Source organism: Gopherus evgoodei, chromosome 18 (assembly GCF_007399415.2).
Source record: "Gopherus evgoodei ecotype Sinaloan lineage chromosome 18, rGopEvg1_v1.p, whole genome shotgun sequence".
In the NCBI taxonomy this organism is placed as follows: domain Eukaryota; kingdom Metazoa; phylum Chordata; order Testudines; family Testudinidae; genus Gopherus; species Gopherus evgoodei.
In genome coordinates, this window is record NC_044339.1 from 14,683,207 (window position 1) to 14,700,407 (window position 17,201).

Below are 17,201 nucleotides of genomic sequence, written 5' to 3' on the forward strand. Positions count from 1 at the left end.
GAAAGACGCTTTCCCGAGCATTTCTCATGCCTTTGATCCAATATATGGTGCATTTGTGCAGTGAAACGATTGCTCTGCACACACCCCAAGCCCAGCTATTTCTGGCTGTACTGAGAATAGTCCCAAACTAAGCCACTCCAGGATAATAGGTGTATTTTGCATCATACTGCTGCACCTTTTGCGTAAGGACCTCCAAGTGCTTTACAAAAGGTGGCCGTTATTACTGCTGGTGTAGCACCAGGGAAACTGAGGCACAGAGAAGCTAAGTTGGAACCTTCTAAAATGGTGTGTGCTTTGTCCTCTATGAAGTAAATTGCTGAATTTGCTCTTTATTTCACTGCTCCCTCTCCTATCTACTCTTTTTTCACCCCCTGCATACACTTCTCTTATTCCTTGATCTCCACTCCCCTTGGACATGCTGTCCAACTAGCTGATCCTCTCCCTGCCATTCATGGCTGGTTGATCCAGGCATACTGGCAGCTGTAGTCGCTGAGAACCTCTGTTCCTCTCATTTAGCAGTGGCCCCTCCTCATTCCCAGCTGCAGTGATGAGTCTGAACACATGTGCTAGCCACTGGGAAATGAAATTAGACAGTTCTCCACAGCTCATCAAGTGCTCTGCAAATCACAGATGGATACCACTGGCCTAGGAGACTTGCCTAAGCTAGCACAGGGGGCAACTCAGATCTGCTGCCTCCCAGTCTCTTGCTCGTACTAAGAGACAATCCTACACCTGAACTCTTTTCAAAGTCATACTGTGCTGTGGGGGGCCGGGGGGAGGCTGGCAGTACAGCTCCACATTGAGAGCAGGGGACAAGCTGTCTTCTGGTATAACTTGGTTTACCCTCCCCTGAGGTCAAGGGAGCTGCTCTACTTCATGCCAGCTGAGAAACTGACTCTCAGGAGGGCTGGGTGCTTTAGAAGGGGGAGCCTTGCATACATGCTCGCTGTCCTTAAATGGGACTGAATGCTCAGAAAGAAAAGAAGCCCCTTTACAAGATAGATACTGAGGAGCCCTGAAAACTCTAAATCTCCCTGTAAAAGATCATGCTGAGCACTCCGTGGCTCTCCCTGGCCTAGAGATAAAGCTAATCAGCACAACCAGGCTTCTTGGGGCCCAGCCAAACTCCCCACAGGAAGAGCCTGAAACTAAGAATTCACAAAGGCCTCCTTTAGCCTGGTTCCTTATCAGATTTCACCCCAAAGAGAGGGGCTTTGTACAGCCAAAATGCAAACTAGTAACTGGAGGGCTTTTCCCATACCCTCCCTCTGAGGAACCCTGGGGCCTAAATGCACCCAACCCCTCCCTCTTAAAGTCTGGGTGCTAGGGAATTAATGCACTGCAGCTGTCCCAGCAATCCTTATGCTTAGGGTATGCAGCTGTGCTCATTCCTTCAGGCAGAGCCAGAGTGGGTTAACCCTTTCCCTGCCAATCCATGGGCAGGGTCTGGACATGCCACTGCAGTTACAGTGGGGACGTGTGCCAGCTATTTGGCCGGATTACGCCATTAAAGCACAGTCCTGTGGCAGGGGATGTGGGAGGGAGCCACACTGCAGGGGGGAGCCTTTGCAGGCTAGAATTCCTCCTGGCTCCTGGACAGCAGTTCCACCAGCCTTTGACAGGGGCAGAATGCATGTTCTGGAATGCCACATCTCTGCTGGTAGGTGCATGGATAAGAGGGCAGGAGACATTGTGCCACCTTTACCCTGGCCCTCCCCACGTGCACCACAGCCCAGCACACTACCTGCATTATCTAGTCACCCTATCGCTGTCCCCTGAAGGGGGGTACCAGGGAGGAAAGGAGGGGACAGAAAAGTTCCTTCTCCACATTGGGAACCTACACAGGACCAGAGACAACCTGGCCCCGTGTATATATCAGTATCACCATTGCACTATAAGTGGCAACCCGGGCAGCTGCTACCATGGCAAAGCAAACTCAAGAACAAGAAGTGTTTTGAGGGAGAAGGAGAGTGTGGTCCCTCCCATCAGGTTTCAGGGCAGATCTGAGCTCCTCGGCAAGCCTTTTAGCAGATGGGGAATTTTACTCTGCAGGCAGGATTTACCTCCACGTCCCAGACCAAGCTGTGTGGCCCAGGAAGGTTATGTTTTGTTTTCCAACGCAGGTGAACAGCTTCTCTACCAGATCCCCAACAACAAGGTCCTCACCACTAAGATTGGCCTTTTGAGCAACCTGCGGGAGTATGAACGGGTGATGAACAAGATCAGCAAGAACTTGAATGCCAAGTAAGGACTGCACATCCCTTTGGGCATTACACAGCCGCCAGCCGGAATATTGAAACCTGTGCCACTTGGGAGAGGTACCATATAAAGGCGAAGTTGGACAGATGGTCACCTTATTGATGGGATGAGAAATCATCTGGTAGAGATAGGCTTGTGAGACTCATCCTGGAAATCCTTGGTTTCTCCACCCTGTGACTAAAACTGATCTCTGATTAAGCTCTGATGAAACTCCACCCTCTACATTAATCTTAGAACTTTTCAGAATCATTAAGCTAGCCAACCAATCCTGTTTGTATAGCTCCCCTGATGATGGACAAAACAAAGATTGTTTTAAAAATGCCATCGTGTGCCACTATATTTAACTTTGACTTCACTAAGTGTCACACTGACTCATGCAAAGTCTCATATCAAGTAACCCAGCATGGTACAGCACAATCAGCTCTGGGGACACCAATCTTTCTCTTCTTTTCTAAAGTCTTGTATGCTCTTCTTTCTTCTCCTCCATCCACTCGTCTTTTGGCCTTATGTTTTGATCCAAAGCCCACTGTGAGTTAATGGAAGTCTTTCCATGGATTTCAGTGGATTCTGGACCATGTCCTGGGTGGCTAATCAGAGTAAAGTAGCTTTTCTCCTGTACTCAGCTGTAATTAAGTTCAATGGTCCATGTTTTCTGCTTCAATCTTCTAAAGATCTTAGTCTTCACTTCAAATGATCTAAGCTTACGTGGATGCTGAGTGCTACATTTTTAGTAGGCTTTAACTTGGTGCATCGTTTTTGGGGATTCAGTTTTGCTCCTCCAACTAACTGTCTCTGCAATTTTGTCTCTTCACTGGCATTAATATTGGGCTGTAGTCACCCTCCTATTCTGGGAGGTTAATCTCTTTTGTTATTTTGAGTATGAAACAAGAGGTATAAAAGCCATGGCAGAGGGCGGGGGGGGAGGTATTTTATTTTATTTTGTTTTTTGAGCCTTGAAGGAGTAAATTATAAAAATGAATACATCTTTTATCTATACCTGGGACTGTAGAACTGCCTGATCCCCAAAGGTACCAGTTGTAATGAATCACCCCATGAAAGATGAGATGGGAACTCCCGAAGCTCTGGAGCATTTTGTAAATATCAGATACAGCACATTACCACCTCTGCTTCAGTGTTATCTGTACCGCAAAGAACCTCTGCCATGTTTACCTGAAGCCCTGTCTGGTAGTTTGCAGCACACCTAGTGTGCAAAGGACGTCATCAAGGCCAACAGAAATTCTGTAGAGCTTAAGGAAACATTTGGCCATATCTTAGCGTATATTCTCCAGCATTCCCTCCTGGGACTTCTTCCATTATTCAGATTTGGAGGAGAAGCTCTAGTTTTGCCCAAATCCTTGTCTACCTCTGATAAATAGTCAATATTGATTTACAAGTACTGATTTACAAGCTGCTGCATGTCCCAAAGTCTTGAAGAGCTTGATGCAATATTACTAGGGATGGGCTTGAGACCCAGAAGTCAGATCCAGATTTGAACTTTCCCAAAAGTTGGAGTCTGGGGTTGAGAGTCAGGCTTGCCTCTAGAGGTGATCAAGAAAAAAATTATTATTGTGTGAGTAAAAAGCCTTCCCCAATGGAAATAAAAGAGTTCAGGGGAAGAGACAAGGAAAAAAATCCATAACCCAAGTCTGCAGTAAGATATGCCCCCAACCTCTTGTCTGATGAGAACTCAAAAATGGCTGTATGGCTCAGGAAAGGTTTTTTGGTTTATGGTCGGTTCTCCCACAGGATACTGAAGATGGAAGACTTCTTCCCAGAATCCTTTCGGCTGGACATAAAAGATGAGAGAGAAGCTTTTTTTGAACTTTACAAAGGTGACTAGTCTTTGCATGTTAGCTGCCAATGATGAGGTCAAGTGTTCTGGGAGAAATGTTTTGTAGATGGCTTAGTGATCCCAAAGTAATTATGAAAAAGTAAACAATAAACGAGGGCATTCCCTGCCCCTCATTGCTTCCCAGTACCTGCGCACTCCTTCAAGTACCCCAGAAATCCCTGGTGTTTTAGCAAGGTGCCTTTGGCTTCTCTGACCTGCCCAAGAATCAGTCACGCTACAGCTCCCAGTAGTCATTTCAGCCTCTCTTCTGGAATATCACTAGGGCTAGAGAATGAACAGTAAATGTCCTGAATCTCCATGAATATCAGCAACATGTGGCAGGTTTCTAAGGTGCCACAAGTACTCCTGTTCTTTTTGCAACATGTGGGATATTCATCCAGACCCAAATACTGCTGACAAGTGGGCTACTCAGAGAATGTGACTCACTTGACCCCAGTTTCTCTGACACGTAGCCCAGATATGCCCCTTCAACATTCAGATTGTTTTGATTGGCCCAGAAGTTCCCCACCCCACTGTCTCTAGCGATCTGTCAGCTGCCTTATAGGTATCTTCTTGCACAACATCCCCTTCTCCAAGCTGTCCAAACACTGGAGACAGAGTCTTGCCTTGGGCAGTGTCAGACAGAGGCTCCCGCCAACTTTCTCCCTTCTGCTGTTCCCTTGGCCATCATCACTAGACATCATCACCAGCGCTTTTGTTTGCCCGCTCGCTTCTCCAACACACCAGCAAAAGCATCCTGGAGGCGGGCTGCAAATGCACTTGAAGGCCCCATCATTCAGGAGGTGGAATCAAAGTTCAGTCTCCAAAACTAATGAAGTAGGGAGGAAACTGGTACAGCTGAACAAAGCCTTCCCAGCTGGTAGCAGTGCCATTTCCTCGACATTCTCAGCTGCTGCATGCCCAACAGACAGTACTGAATTAGGGACTTGAACTCAGATCCCTGTAGAGGAAGCAGACCCCTCAGACTGCCCCAATGTAACCTCAAAGTAGCTAATGTATCTTGGCACTGAGCTATCATGGTAGAGCTGAGACCAACTGGCAAAACCCAGCTCTAGTTCTTAAATGACACCAAAGCTTGGGAATGTGCAGATCTTATGTTAGCCTGAGGCCCTTCTTTATTTGCATGATATTATATTTAAATACATATTCAAACAAGCATGTTTCAGCGCCCATTCATTCAGCATGTTGGTGTCTCAGGATAACATGCTATAGGGAATGTACAGTATCCATAACTATGCTGTAATCTAATAGACTCTTTCTTGTCTGCAGACAAACAGATTTGGATCTGCAAACCCACCTGCTCCAATCAAGGGCGAGGAATTTTCCTGCTTAAAAATCAAGCAAGTGTCAACTCGCTTCAGGCCAAGCTCCAGAGCATCGAGGAAGATCCTTTGTACAAGAAGGTGCCGTACAAAGCTCCCCAGGCCAGAATAGTGCAAAGGTAGAGAATGCAGCAGGCGGGTACTCCATTGCATCCATTTGCAGTCCAGCTATTGCTGGTGACAAAGGAGAAGAAGGGTGTTTCCATGATGTTGGTTCAGAACTGCAAGCTGAAAGAGCTGGGTTCCGCTCCTGAATCTTTCACAGACATGCTCTGTCAGCTTGGGTATATTGCTTTGCTTCACGTCACTTCTCTTGGCCAAATCCAGAGCCCCTTGCTCATTTCCCGCTCAGACCTTTGTAAGGGAAACTCCCTCTGACTTCAGCTTGGAAACTGAAAAAGAACTGGGTCTGGCACTCTCTGCCCGTGTCCAGTCCCCTGAAGGTTAATGTTTCTGAGAGCATCTGTCTGAGCGCTGACATGTTTGAGATCACCTCTATAGGCCTGATCCAGTGCTCCAAGAATTCAGTGGAAAGATGCCAGCTGACCTCCATGGGCACTCAGTCAGGCCTTAATGACTTGAATTGCTTCATAGCTGCTTGATGGCTCACACCTTCTCTTCTCAGTGGCCTAGGACTCACTATGCATTGTGGGTAGAGGGTTATTTCTCAGCTGAGCCTGTTTCAACACCTTCATGTCTGATATTTGGAGATCGATCATCACTATCAAACAGGAGATTTGAGATGATCTCTATCTGACAATATAAGAATCACTTCCAAAGGCCAAATGCTATAGCTTCATACATGACAAAAGCCTTGTATAGAGCCATTTGAATGAGGTATTATCCCAGCTTGTTACACCATGCCAAGATTTCACACACCATACAGCTGCAGCATCTGTGCTACCCATTCTATGCCTCCTATATATCTGTTGTAGTCTGCCTGGGTAGCTGTGAGCTTCTTGACCTCAAACAGGAACTGCTATTGTAGATACTTATGGCCGGTAGTCAAATGAGACACGTGCTTTCTTTGTAAGAAGTTCACAGCAGCTAACTATATTTTCTAAGCCGAAGCCCAGAGAGTCTCTGGCTACCAAATGTTATTGCTGTTTCCTTCTGATATCTCTGCAAGTGTCATACTCCAGGGCACTGCAATAACACCATACAGCTTTCTTTTGTCTAGCATCTCTCTTATCCGCTGCATCCCAGAATGCTTTGCAGAACTGACTTACAAAGCCATGGCAGAAGGAGAGTGAAGTTAGATTAGCAGAAGCAAGGGGGAAAGTTTTCAGCTGAGATTTGAAAAGCAATGGCAAGCTGATGAGGTGGACAGGTGCAAGAAGGAATACAAAGCAGGAGCTGTGGAGGAGCAAGCTCTTCCTCGGTCTCTGTGTAGGGACATAAGGAATAAGGACGTGAATAAAGAGATCCCAGTCCACTAACTGCCCACATACAAACAGCAGCCACCATTCAGCAAGGTGTGAGTTAGATTTCAAACTATCAGTACAGTGAATCCCATACAAGAGGCCCTTCCTTTGTAATCTCCCATTCTAAGGCACGGCTCCAAACTGTCCCCAGAAATAAAGGGGGGGTGTTTCAAAAGGACTCAGCATTGGCTTAGCTCCTATGTTCCCACAGAAGTCAACGGGAGTCATTTTAATAGGAGCAGAAACAAAGCCAACCCTGAGAGCCTGTGAAAATCCACACCCATAATACACAACTCAGCCCCCTCTTTATTAGACACATCCGTATCCAACTAATATTTGTTGGTCCCTTGAGTGGTCACATAAGACAAGGTTCATTCCATTTTGCTGGTGGTGCTCGAGAATTATTGTTATTATTATTAATTTTTGCATTACCATAGTTCTCATGAGCCCTAGTCTTGACCCTGGACTCCATTGTGCTAGGCACAGTAAGAACACAGAACAAAATATGATCCCTGCCACAAAGAATCCAGAATGGGCATGTGCCCAGATAAGAGTTCTTCACTGCATTATCTTTCTACTGACTCACCCTGTGTCCTTCGGCAACTCACGAAGCTGCTCTCAGTTCCCCATCTTTGAAATAAGGATAGGAAATACTCAGCTCCCAAGTGAGAGCTGGGTCGATTAATTCATTGATTTTTCTAAAGTGCCTTGAGCTTTGTGAATGAGTTGCATTATAGAGGTGCAAAGTATTGTCATTGTTTGTATAATGAGCTGCAAGTCACAGACACCCCTCCTGGCTTTCATGGGACAGCCTGGATTCTAAGTGGTTGTTTGGTTCAGTAATCTTGAAGCTAGGCTTCCAGGGCACTTCAGGCATCCCAACGACCAATACTACATTATCATGACATAATATAGTGTGATCAAGGTGTGACATGCGATATACTAAGGGCATAACAAATTTATCATAATGTGACATTAGCGTGTTTCATCATGGTGCTGTTTGCATCACCCCACCATGCCACTGTTTCACAACTCAAACATTCTGATATTACAGCTTAGCAACTTTATCCCAGAAAGTCGAGAACACAAAACTCCAACCTTCCCAGCCAACTCAAGCAATTAGTCCATTTTATCTTTGTCAGACTATTATGATAAATCTTTCTATAAGGGAAGTAATAGCCAGCCTAGCTGGGATGGACAGGAGAGGGCAAGTCTGAACTGCCAGCCCTTTCGTGGTAGGACAGGCATGTGTATGTAGTAGCTGGCACATAGAAGCAGAGGAATTGATAGCCTGGATCAAACCCAAGGTCCATTTGTCCGGTATCCTGTTTCCAACAGTGACCAATATCACATGATTCAGAGGAAGCTGTAAGAACAATTCTATGATTCTATGATTCTAACCATAAAGTAGCACATGGGGGATAATCTACCCCCCACATTAGGTCTCATCCTCATAGACTTTAAGGCTAGAAGGGACCACCATGATCATCTAGTCTGACCTCCTGGACATCTCAGATCACAGAACCTCACCCATCCTCTCCTGTAACAGACCTATGACTTCTGGTTCCTTCACTGAAGTCGTCAAATCTTGATTTAAAGACTTCAAGTTACAGAGAACCCACTATTTCAATCTCTTTCAAACCATTGCCCAATGCTGCAGAGAAAGGTCCTTTGCCAACCTGACCTGAGGGAAAATTCTTTCCCAACCCCAAATCCTGATCTCCAATAGCGAAAGACTGGCTTAAGAATGCGGTTTATCATCCCATCCAAAAATAATGTTAGTTTTAACTGTTAGAACTCTGGGTATCCTTGTTATCCACGTAAATGTCCACTCCCCTTTGGTGAGAAGGGACGGCGTAGTGTTCCTAAATGATATCACTCCATCGATGGCCGTGTGTGATGGGTTCTTTGTATACAAATGCAAACTCTGCATACTCTCCAGTAAATATTAGTCACTCTTTAATTCCCTCCCACTCTACAAATGTGGCATAAGCTTTTATTCCTTTATTGTTCAAATGCTCAGCTTCTCTTCCTGCCATTTCACTTTGCATCCTAACAGTGCCCTCTGCTGTCAGTGTCCACAAAAAAATGTTGGTTTAGACCATAAGATGAATGGGTTTGTTTTATCATGTGTAATGAGACTATAGAGTTTTTAAACCAACTAGAAAACTCAGCATGAACTGGAGAGCTGTGCTGCCAGTGGGGAGGGGGAGAGTGAGCTGATTTATCTGGAAGTGTCAAGAAATTTAATCTTTCACTTTCTACATTCTGCAATGTGTCCCTTGTTTTCAGGCGGGCAGAAAAGAAACTCTCCAGTATGACACGCTGCCCAAAATTCCCCTTCTGGAAACTGCCCCAAGTCCTACAGCAGAAGGGGCGGGGGTCTAGCCCGTTATTCTGGCTATATTAATTCCACTGAACAGCTGATTCAGTGCTCTGTCCTGAATATAATTCATAGATTTCATGGCCAGAAGGGACAATTGTCCAGTCTGCCCTCCTCTATAGCACAAGCCATAGAACTTCTCCAAAAGAATACCTAGAGAAGATAATATAGAAAAAAATCCCAGCTTGATTTAAAAATTCCAGCGATGCTGAATCCATCACAACCTTTGATGAATTGTTCCAACAGTTAATTATTCTCACTGTTAAAAATGTATGTCTGATTTCCAGTTTAAATCTGACTAGCTTCAGCTTCCAGCCTTTGGACCTTTCTCTGCTAGACGGAAGAGCCCATTTTTAAATATTTGTTGCCCATGTAGCTATTTATAGACTGCAATGAAGTCACCCTGTAACTTTCTTCTCTGTTAAGCTAAAAAGACTGAGCTTTTGGAGTCTATCACTATAAGGCAGATTTTCTAGTCCTTTAATCATTCTCGGGGTTCTTCTCTGAACCCTGTCCAATGGGAATTAGACATGCTAATACTTTATTGAATCTGGGCCTTAGTTTTTAATGGGACAGCATCTCTCAGGATTTGTCCCAGGGTAGCTATAATGTTACTGTACCTTAGTTATTTGAGTAACTCAATGAGAGCTAGAGTTTGTAGCAGCACGGCCACTTCCATGGTGGGACTGAATTGTGACATCGCTACAACGGATGTTAATGTCAATAAAAGCCATCAGAGCTTGGGGACATGAATAGGATGAGAGTTGATTTGTTGTCTGTTATGGAAAATGACTTTCTATAATTGCCCCCATCACTTTTTTAACCAACCTGCTCTATTTACAAGTTAAGAGATGGGTATTTTTCTAATCGCCTACCTCGCAAATGCAACCTCACAGCTAAAAGTATAGAGGAGAGGGATTCTTCCTAGCTCAAACCTGGTCAGCCTATTTGACAGGCCTGTTGATGACACACGAGCTAGAAAAGAATCCATGTCACTCGCACTGTGGCAGCTCAACACAATTGAGAGATGCTAAAGTGCTAATATATTGTAGTGAGTAAAGTCAGCAGCTGCGATATGACCCTGAATGCACACACAAGCCATAGATCTGATGAGTGGAATGATGCCGCTTTCACATGGTTGCTTTTCAGAGCAGAACTACATTTTAGGGGACAGAGAGAGAGAAGGTGGGTGAGGTAGTATGTTTTATAGAACCAGCTTCTGTTGGTCGAAAGCTTGTCTCGCTCATCAACAGAAGCTCATCCGATCAAAGATATTACCCCACCCACCTTGTCTCTTAAATATCCTGGGGCTGACATGGCTACAACTACTCTGAATACTTTAAGGGCATTGTTGTTTACACACCGAGGGACCTGCATCTGCACTCATCACTCAAACCACTCTCCCATTTGACTTCACGGGGAGTTTTGCCTGAGCACGGATGACTGGATCGGGCCCAAATGCCAACAGAAGTGAGGGGAAGGGAAATATAGGACAAGAAAGTAGCAGTTTAGTGGGTCATTTGGTTTTGTTCATCAGCTTTCAGCTTCTGTTAAACTTAATCTTTTTGGGTAGCCTCTCACTCCCATTGATCTAAAGCCGTACTTATGGAGTAAAGTGATCAGAGGCTGATCCTGTGTCAACTGAAATCAACGGCAATGCTCCTAGTGATTTCCAAGGGCATAGGCAAGAGCTGTTAGCTCCCCATGCTACAGCCCTTCATGCTCTTTCTTGATGTCACATCTTGCACTCTCTCTGGCAGGTATATCCAAAAGCCTCTGCTCCTAGAGAGGAAGAAGTTTGATGTCCGTTCTTACCTACTCATTGCCTGCACGGTGCCTTATGTATTATTTTTCGGCCATGGCTATGTCCGACTTACCTGCACCCACTACGATGCCACTTCCGATGACCTCACTGCTCATCTGACCAATCAGGTAAACTGAAACTAAATCCATCCATCCACCCTGTGTGATCTGATTGAATGGTGCCAGGAGGTCCCCTTTGTGCCCATAGTCCGGTAAAATGATGGACTAGAGGTGTCACTATTAGCAAGTGGGAAGTTAAATTAGGTACATGCTGGGAGGCAGTTCTGACAGAAACGGGACTCCCAAAAACAAGAGGCGAGAGGTTGCCAATGTGGTTTATGCGTATGTGACCCTAGCACTTTGGCTGGTATGGGAGTGATTGGATCAGGATCACAAATGCATTATGGCCAAATGGACAGGGTACTGGATTTGGATTCTGTTCTCTGCCACTGATCTGCTGCGTGATCTTAGGTGAGACAGTTCTCCTCTCTGGATCTCTTTTCCCTTAGTCTGTCTTGGGTATATAGATCATAAGCTCTTTGGGACAGGGACAATATGTCCCTTGCCCTATATGGGGCCTTGGTCGCTGATGCTACCATAATTCAAATAAATAATAATCATGCAGCATGCAAAAGTGTCTTTAATAAAGCATGTCTCTGGTTAGCTCTTGGAATTAAACCTTGATCTTTGCCCGCTTTGCTACCTCCGAGTGAGATCCTTGCACGTATCTGCCAAACGTCCATCTCACCCTCTCTCCTGCTAGTAACAACCCCTAAGAGAGGCAGAAGCTTCCTGTGAATGGAGAGGCAGAGGGATAGGAGGGGGAATAAGGCAAGCTATTGAGACTCTCAGGGGAGGGGAGGAATTAGATCCAGGCTGTGAAGGGGCATCCTGGTAGGTCCTACGGCCATTCCTATGGCATTTCGATAGCAGGCTCGCCCACTTCGGTTCTTGCAGGAGTTTTATTGTTATTGCAGAAGGGTAGCTCAGAACGCGGATTATAGCCACTTTCTGCAATATACGCTATTATCAACTTGTTTTCCTGGAACAGAGTTGTTTGCTCAACTCGAGGGCTGTGCACAGGGGATTTCAAGTGCTCAGGTGAGACCCTCTGGCACAACTGACATCAAACAAGGGACAGCTGTTTATTAGCAGAGCATAAATTACCTAGAAACCTGTCGGGAAGAGGGGGGAAGGTAACTCACCTGAGCAGCTGGCAACATGTAGGACTTTTTTTCATATGACACGTGATCCCGTCCGTGTTGTCCTGCCTCCCGCACGCAAGGAAGCCAGCCATTTTTTCTCTTATATGTTGCAAATGTCAAGCAGAACCATTTTCCACAGAGCACCTCTACGAAAACTCCCTGCAGGGGGATAACAAGGTAGCTTGCCCCTCTTGCTGCAGTGAACTTTGCTTTGCTAAACACCAGCCCTGTTTGGGGTTAAATGCACAATCAGATGACACAGAAAGTGTAGAATCAAAGGTTTATTCCAAATGTATTTATTTGGAAATCTACACAGAGCCTATGACGAATTTGGCATCTGGTTTCAATGATGAATTAATTATTATTATTATTGTATGTGTTGCTGTGTTACCCTAACACCTAGGAGCCCCAGTCATGGACAGGACCCCACTGTGCCAGGAGCTGTACAAACTCAGAACAAAAAGCCAGTCCCTCCCTCAAAGAGTTTACAGTCTATGTATGGGCCAAATTCATGTCTGATTTTGGTCCACTGAAGTACGTGAACCAACGTCAGCACGTTTGATCCACTTTGCAGATGGACTCAAACCAAAACCCTGATTCATGTTTGAAATTCTGGCCCAGATCCCAGTTTTGTGGCTGGTGCCTGTCTTAGTTTTGCATTCTACCTTCATCTAATCCCAGCCAAGGACACATCGGGGGGAGCCGAGGTCTTGCACTGAGGACAAACACTCCCTTTCTTCCACTCCACCTCATCAATACACCCCTGCCAGCCATTCAGTGGCTTTCTGTCCCAGGAGTCAGGCAACAGCACAGGGCTGATCTTGTTTCCCAAGCAAGCACGAGGGAATCTGAAACTGGATCATGACACCTTGGAAGCAAAGCTGCTGTTGTGGCTGTTTCCATCGCCAACCCTGGTTTTTTTTAAGAGCTTTGCGGTGTTTTATAAACCATCTGTTAAAGGTTTTCTCAGCCCAAATCAAATTTGTAGTTATTGGGCCAGACCCTTGGATGGTGTAAATCAGTGCACCCCATTGAAATGAATGGAGCTCCATTGATTTACACCAACTGAGGCTTTGTCCCATTATTTTTTACAAACTTGTCTTTTTCCTTTGACAAGATGAAGTTTGTTCTGTCCTTGTGAGAAGCTGCTGCAGGTGCTCAGCACCTCACAGGATCAGGCCCTCTGTTTTCAGGGGGCACAAGCTGGCAGGCACCAGTCTGCACTTATTTTATGAGGACAGGTGGATGCGGAAGACAAAGGACCCCTCTGCTGACACGTCATGGGGATCGACAAGTGCTAGGCCTCATTTGCCTCTTGCCCTGCCCAGGGGACAGTGGATTAAGCTGAAACCAGGGTGAGACGCATGGCAGACAGCTCCACTAATCAGAAATTTTGCAGCTTAGCAGCGATTGCATGGCAGATAAGTTTGCAATCCTCCCCAGCTGTTGCATAAGGAGAGGGGATTTATCTCTCACTGGCCGATGCAAACACCTAGGGCTTGATAATGCTTCACCTTACCCAAGGATTAATGAGACAGCAGAATTGAGACTCCCTCTCCCTGGTTTCCTCTGGAGATACACACATGTGCATATTTCCCAGCGCTTCCTCGCCAGCAGAGAGAGAGAGAGATGCTCTCCAGAAGTGGGTTTATTCCTGGTCATGTGGAGGAGTGTTACACTGGGCCAGGAGCATGGTGAGCTGCGGGCGAGGTGCTCACAAAGAGAAATGTCTTTTTAAAACGAACACTGCTGCTGCTGTTTTAACACAGTTGCTGGGTGATGGGGTCTGCTGTAAGCATGCATCACAGGCTGCCTGCCCCTCAGCTGGTATCGTCTAGACAGCAGCCGGGGGACGGGAAGGAAAAGGATAATATAGCGCAGGGGAGTATGGGACTCCCAGGCCCAGGGTCTGATTCTCAGTGACTCCATTCCAGGACTTGGGGAGGGGGGTTAATGTAGTTTAAGCCACCTTTGGATCATTCACTCTATTCTGGGGCCATACAGGGGCCTGCCCCCCAGGAGGCTGTTTCTCGTGGTTCAGCATGGGTCCCCGGGAAGCTGAGAATAGCGGCAGTACAGAGCCATGTTCCCAGCAGGCCGCCAATCCAACCCTTAGGCCCGGGGCTGCAAGCAGGGCTGGGGTAGAGCATTGGGAGGGCTGAGGAGAGGCTTGTGCAGCGAGTGTTCTCGGGGCTGTTTATGCCCACTCCAAGCAGCATCACTGGGCCTTAATGCAACTGAGAATCAGGCCTCTTGACTCTGTTCCCAGCTCCGTCACTCACACACTGTGTCTCCTTGGCCAAGTCACATCACCTCCAGGCTGGGAAGCAAATGGACTTTCAGGCTTGGCTATGTGGCGCTTTCTAGCAGGTCCTCTCTGCACTGTGACCACTAGGTAGGACACAGGGTGTGCTCAGACTATCTTCGTGTCCACACTGCACCCCTGGTTCTGATTGCATTCTGGCTGCCTGAAACTTATGCATCAAGGGATCGATCCTTCGAGGCACTGAGCACCCTTAATGCCCATTGACTTCAATGGACATTGAGGGCACTCAGCATCTCACAGGAAGACTTAGTAACATCCTGCACGATCAAGATCTAGACTTCAGGTCTCATCTCACCCACCCCATATTTCCCTGGGTGTCAGCGAACTCACTCGTCTTAACAATTCAAGGGAACGACCTGCATCCTGACCCCCAAGAGGCCAATGGGAATTGTGGGTACTCAGCACCTTCCTGAGCAGGGTCCCAAAGCAAAACAAGTCTAGATCTTCCTGCTGGGAGTTCTGACATGGGAGCCAGAACCCTAAAGCCATCCAAGCTAAACCCTCTGAGCAAGGGTGCTTGGAAAGAACAGACTGCCCACAAATCCCAGCCCATAGCCTTCCTTCTGCAGTGCTGACTTGGGTCCACTTGTTTTCCCATCTCTTGGGCCAGATGGCAACTCAGAATATGGCTTGAATCTGGTTCCTTTACAACCATTCCTCTCTTCCTCTTCCCATTCCTCACGACAGGGAGGGGGAAATCTTAACTCACCATCCCTTTGCTTTCTCCATCCCCCCTTTCCCCTCCAGTACATGCAGAAGAAAAACCCCCTGTACAGTCAGCTGAAGGAGGAGACGGTGTGGCGGATGGAGCGCTTTAACAGCTACGTTAATGATAAATTCAGGCAAGCCAAGGGCCTCCCCAAGGACTGGGTCTTCACCGTGTTCACTGTGAGTGTTCGGGGAGTCCGAGTGCATGCGTGGCGTTAATTAGGATTCCTGGAACAGGAGGGAGGGCAAATCTGCTTGCTCCTCAGGTGCCCGAGGGGAAACAGAGGTGCAGCAAGTGAGGAGAAGGTATTGGCAGCACCATAGTAACCGTTTACCAGCAGATGCTGAATGCGGCAGCATTTTACTGTTAAAAACCACCCTAAAAATATGCATCAGAAACGACTGGAGTCTTTCGACTTGTTCGTGTCAATGTAGATTTTATTTTTAGATCACACTTTGAGGTGATGTGTCATGAAAGAGGGTGATGGGCAGCAATTACCTGGAGGAGTGCTCTAGTGTTATCCAGGCTTTCAGTCCAGTGCCATGGTACTACCATGACAAGTCAAGGGGCAACGACGAGATGTGCAGATTGACAGGACTCAAGCCAAAGTGTGACTACACTTTTGAAGGCCTTTGTATAAGTCTGTTCATTTATGGCCGGATCCCTTCACATACACGCTGTTCTTGCAGTGGGACTCATAGACTCAGACTTTAAGGTCAGAAGGGACCATTATGATCTTCTAGTCTGACCTCCTGCACAATGCAGGCCATAGAATCTCACTCACCCACTCCTGTAACAAACCCCTGACCTATGTCTGAGCTATTGAAGTCCTCAACTTGTGGTTTAAAGACTTCAAGGTGCAGAGAATCCTCCAGATTATGGCTGGATAACCCCTCCTGTCATGAAGAGTGGAGCAGACCTAAAAGGCCTGATTTCCATCCCACACTCCCATCTTGCACAGTCCAAGAGGGGAAGGAAGTTAGGGACGGAGTGCCTGGGGCCATTGGCATGATCCGAATGGTGCAATAAGGTTCCACGCAGCTTGAAACATACGCTGTGGATGGAAATGAAGGGAGCAAAGCTCAGAAAGGACAAGGGCTGTTAAGCTTTGTTGTGGTTCCGCTGCTGTTTAGAACAACACCCAAAGGAAATTAAATGCTAAAAACATTAAGAAAGCATTAGGCTTTTCACCCAAAACCTTAGGGAACCAGCTAGGCAGCAACTCGGGCTAAGTTTGCCAAACGTTCACTGCCGTTCTGAAACCTTTCCACCAGCCTGGCCTTGGGTTATTGGACAGAAACCATAAAACACAATCATTTCAACTCAAAACCAAGCAAAACCTGGCAGCAGCTGCTCCATTTTGCCCTATGTTTTTGGCTTCTTGAACACAAAACTCAGGGAGTCTGTGACTCGTCAATTGCCACATTTGCCCCCAAGTCTGGTTGTCACTTTTAAAAGAGTAAATGAAGAAGTATTTCCAGGAAGTTGGTAAACACTCATTCTGAGTGAGGAGCCAGGCTCAGTTCCATCGTGCAGGCAGTGTGATAGCACCATGGAGTAGTAGGTTCAAAAGCAGCCCCCAAAGAGGAAGTCAGAGAGATGGGTGAAGGTCGCATATTATCCGGTAAGCAGTATTTGGCCTCAAGCTTCCAACCAGAGAAGGAGCACAGGGGGTGGCTGTCTGCTTGAAGAAGGGAAGGCTTGTGAGGAAATGTTGTTCACAAGCCAACAGAGTCTGGGGGCCTTATGATCTCAGCTGGAATGGCTCCAGGGCTCACCTAATATGAGAAAATCCACACTGGAGATAGTGGGATATTTTCTCTGGAAATAACACTTAGATGGGAAAATCCTGCCCTGAGATGTGGATTTTGTGCCCCATTTCACATGTGATTTGGCTCTCAAATCCCCTCACTTAAAA

General features: G+C 46.5%; 1 protein-coding gene across 2 annotated transcripts in view; it reads left to right on the plus strand.

Annotated features, from left to right (window-relative positions):
• TTLL10 (tubulin tyrosine ligase like 10) overlaps positions 1–17,201 on the plus strand; it is a 46,252-nt gene that overhangs the window by 19,272 nt on the left and 9,779 nt on the right. For both annotated transcript variants that reach the window (XM_030537855.1, XM_030537856.1), the window contains exons 5-9: positions 2,124–2,244; positions 4,006–4,091; positions 5,381–5,552; positions 11,001–11,172; positions 15,322–15,462. In XM_030537855.1, the coding sequence (XP_030393715.1) occupies positions 2,124–2,244; positions 4,006–4,091; positions 5,381–5,552; positions 11,001–11,172; positions 15,322–15,462 (692 nt within the window). The remainder of the gene's footprint in view (positions 1–2,123; positions 2,245–4,005; positions 4,092–5,380; positions 5,553–11,000; positions 11,173–15,321; positions 15,463–17,201) is intronic.